The sequence below is a fragment of the Octopus bimaculoides genome, chromosome 3 (assembly GCF_001194135.2).
Source record: "Octopus bimaculoides isolate UCB-OBI-ISO-001 chromosome 3, ASM119413v2, whole genome shotgun sequence".
Lineage (NCBI taxonomy): Eukaryota > Metazoa > Mollusca > Cephalopoda > Octopoda > Octopodidae > Octopus > Octopus bimaculoides.
The window spans coordinates 134426756-134428432 of NC_068983.1; the positions used below are offsets into that span (position 1 = coordinate 134426756).

General features: G+C 40.4%; 1 protein-coding gene across 1 annotated transcript in view; it reads right to left on the reverse strand.

Annotated features, from left to right (window-relative positions):
* Positions 1-1677, reverse strand: part of LOC106870922 (NADH dehydrogenase [ubiquinone] 1 alpha subcomplex subunit 6) — an 8313-nt gene that overhangs the window by 3577 nt on the left and 3059 nt on the right. Inside the window, exon 2 of the mRNA XM_052966791.1 lies at positions 246-264. Coding sequence (XP_052822751.1) covers positions 246-264 — 19 coding nt within the window. The remainder of the gene's footprint in view (positions 1-245; positions 265-1677) is intronic.

Consider the following 1677-nt stretch of genomic DNA (forward strand, 5'->3'; position numbering starts at 1 on the left):
AAAAGCACCCACTACACTCTCTGAGTGGTTGGCGTTAGGAAGGGCATCCAGCTGTAGAAACTCTGCCAAATCAGACTGGAGCCTGGTGTTGCCATCCGGTTTCACCAGTCCTCAGTCAAATCGTCCAACCCATGCTAGCATGGAAAGCGGACGTTAAACGATGATGATGATGATGAATGCATTGCTTGGTACAGGAATCAAAACCATGATTTTATGATCAGGAGTGCAACACCCTAACCACATACCTTCCCCCAAACATATACACTAAAGTGTAAATGACAGAAAAAGTATTCAAAACAATAAGTTGAATAGAATAATTTATTACAATGATTTATGGAGATTCAGCTACCAATGAATTATATACATCACATAAGACACTAGCTGTCTAAATAATAAGTCTGGATTCAGTTGTGTGTCAAGCTACAGATATTTTGTATCACTGGGAAAGCTAGCTTTCCATTTCACCCCAATGCTCTTCAATACATTACTGTTCATATATTTGAGACAAGAGATTACACCTCCACCCATACACAAATTCATTTAAAATGTTATTTGTCAAATAAGCAAGTTTTTACTGTCCATTGTTGCCCGTCAACATTTTATCCCTTTCTCTTCTATTACAATAACAGTTCTGCACTCACTTCATCATAAATCAACTAAAAGCATCCATGTCCTTTTTCTTGATTCCTCAGATCATGAACAATCGATCCACTGGAGTTTTTTCACCATCAACCACTAATAACCGTAATTTAAATTGAACACTGACCTGAGTAACTACACCCAGTTATGCCTATCCTCCCCTAATTCATCATCATCATCGTTTTAATGTCTACTTTTCCATGCTCACATGGATTAGATGTGATTCATTGAAGCAGAATGATTAAACACTTTACTTGTCACCAACCTTCACCTGTTTCAAAGCAAGGTAATATTTCCTCCTGTTCATGTTTTCATAGAGGACTGCAAATGTCACTGCTTGTGTGACAGTGATGTTTGTTTATAATTAGCAAGTATTGACAAGACAAAAAGGGACACACACACAAAGATGACATGTTTCCACACAGTTTTGTTTAACAAACTCCCACACAAGGCTTTGGTCATCCCAAGACTTTAGTAGAAAATATTTGCCCAAGCTACTGCATGGTGGGCAGCAACCGAAACCACATGGTTGCCAAGTGAACCTCTAACCATACACCCATTCCTGCACCTATCTAGAAATAGGTGGGTCTAAAATTATCATTGGCTGCAGCCCAACTCTCAAAACTAAAAATTTAAGGCAATGTCATAGTGCATATCCTGACACTGATGCTATTTCATCTCCATGACTCTAACCCCAAATTCTCAAATGATTCAGCTGACTTAACTGTAAATAGATATGATTGACTGAATGCTACAATTCATTGCTTACAGCAATAGAGACCTTGTAATGTATGAATATTTTGATAGCTTTGCGCTGGTATGGACATGTGGTGAGAATGGAGGAGGATAGCTGCGTGAAAAAGTGCCACACCCTAACAGTTGAGGGAACCCGTGGAAGAGGTAGGCCCAGGAAGACCTGGGCTGAGGTGGTGAGGCAAGACCTTCGTACATTGGGCCTCACCGAGGCGATGACTACGGACCGAGACCTTTGGAAATGGGCTGTGCGTGAGAAGACCCGGCAAGCCAAGTAAGATCGTT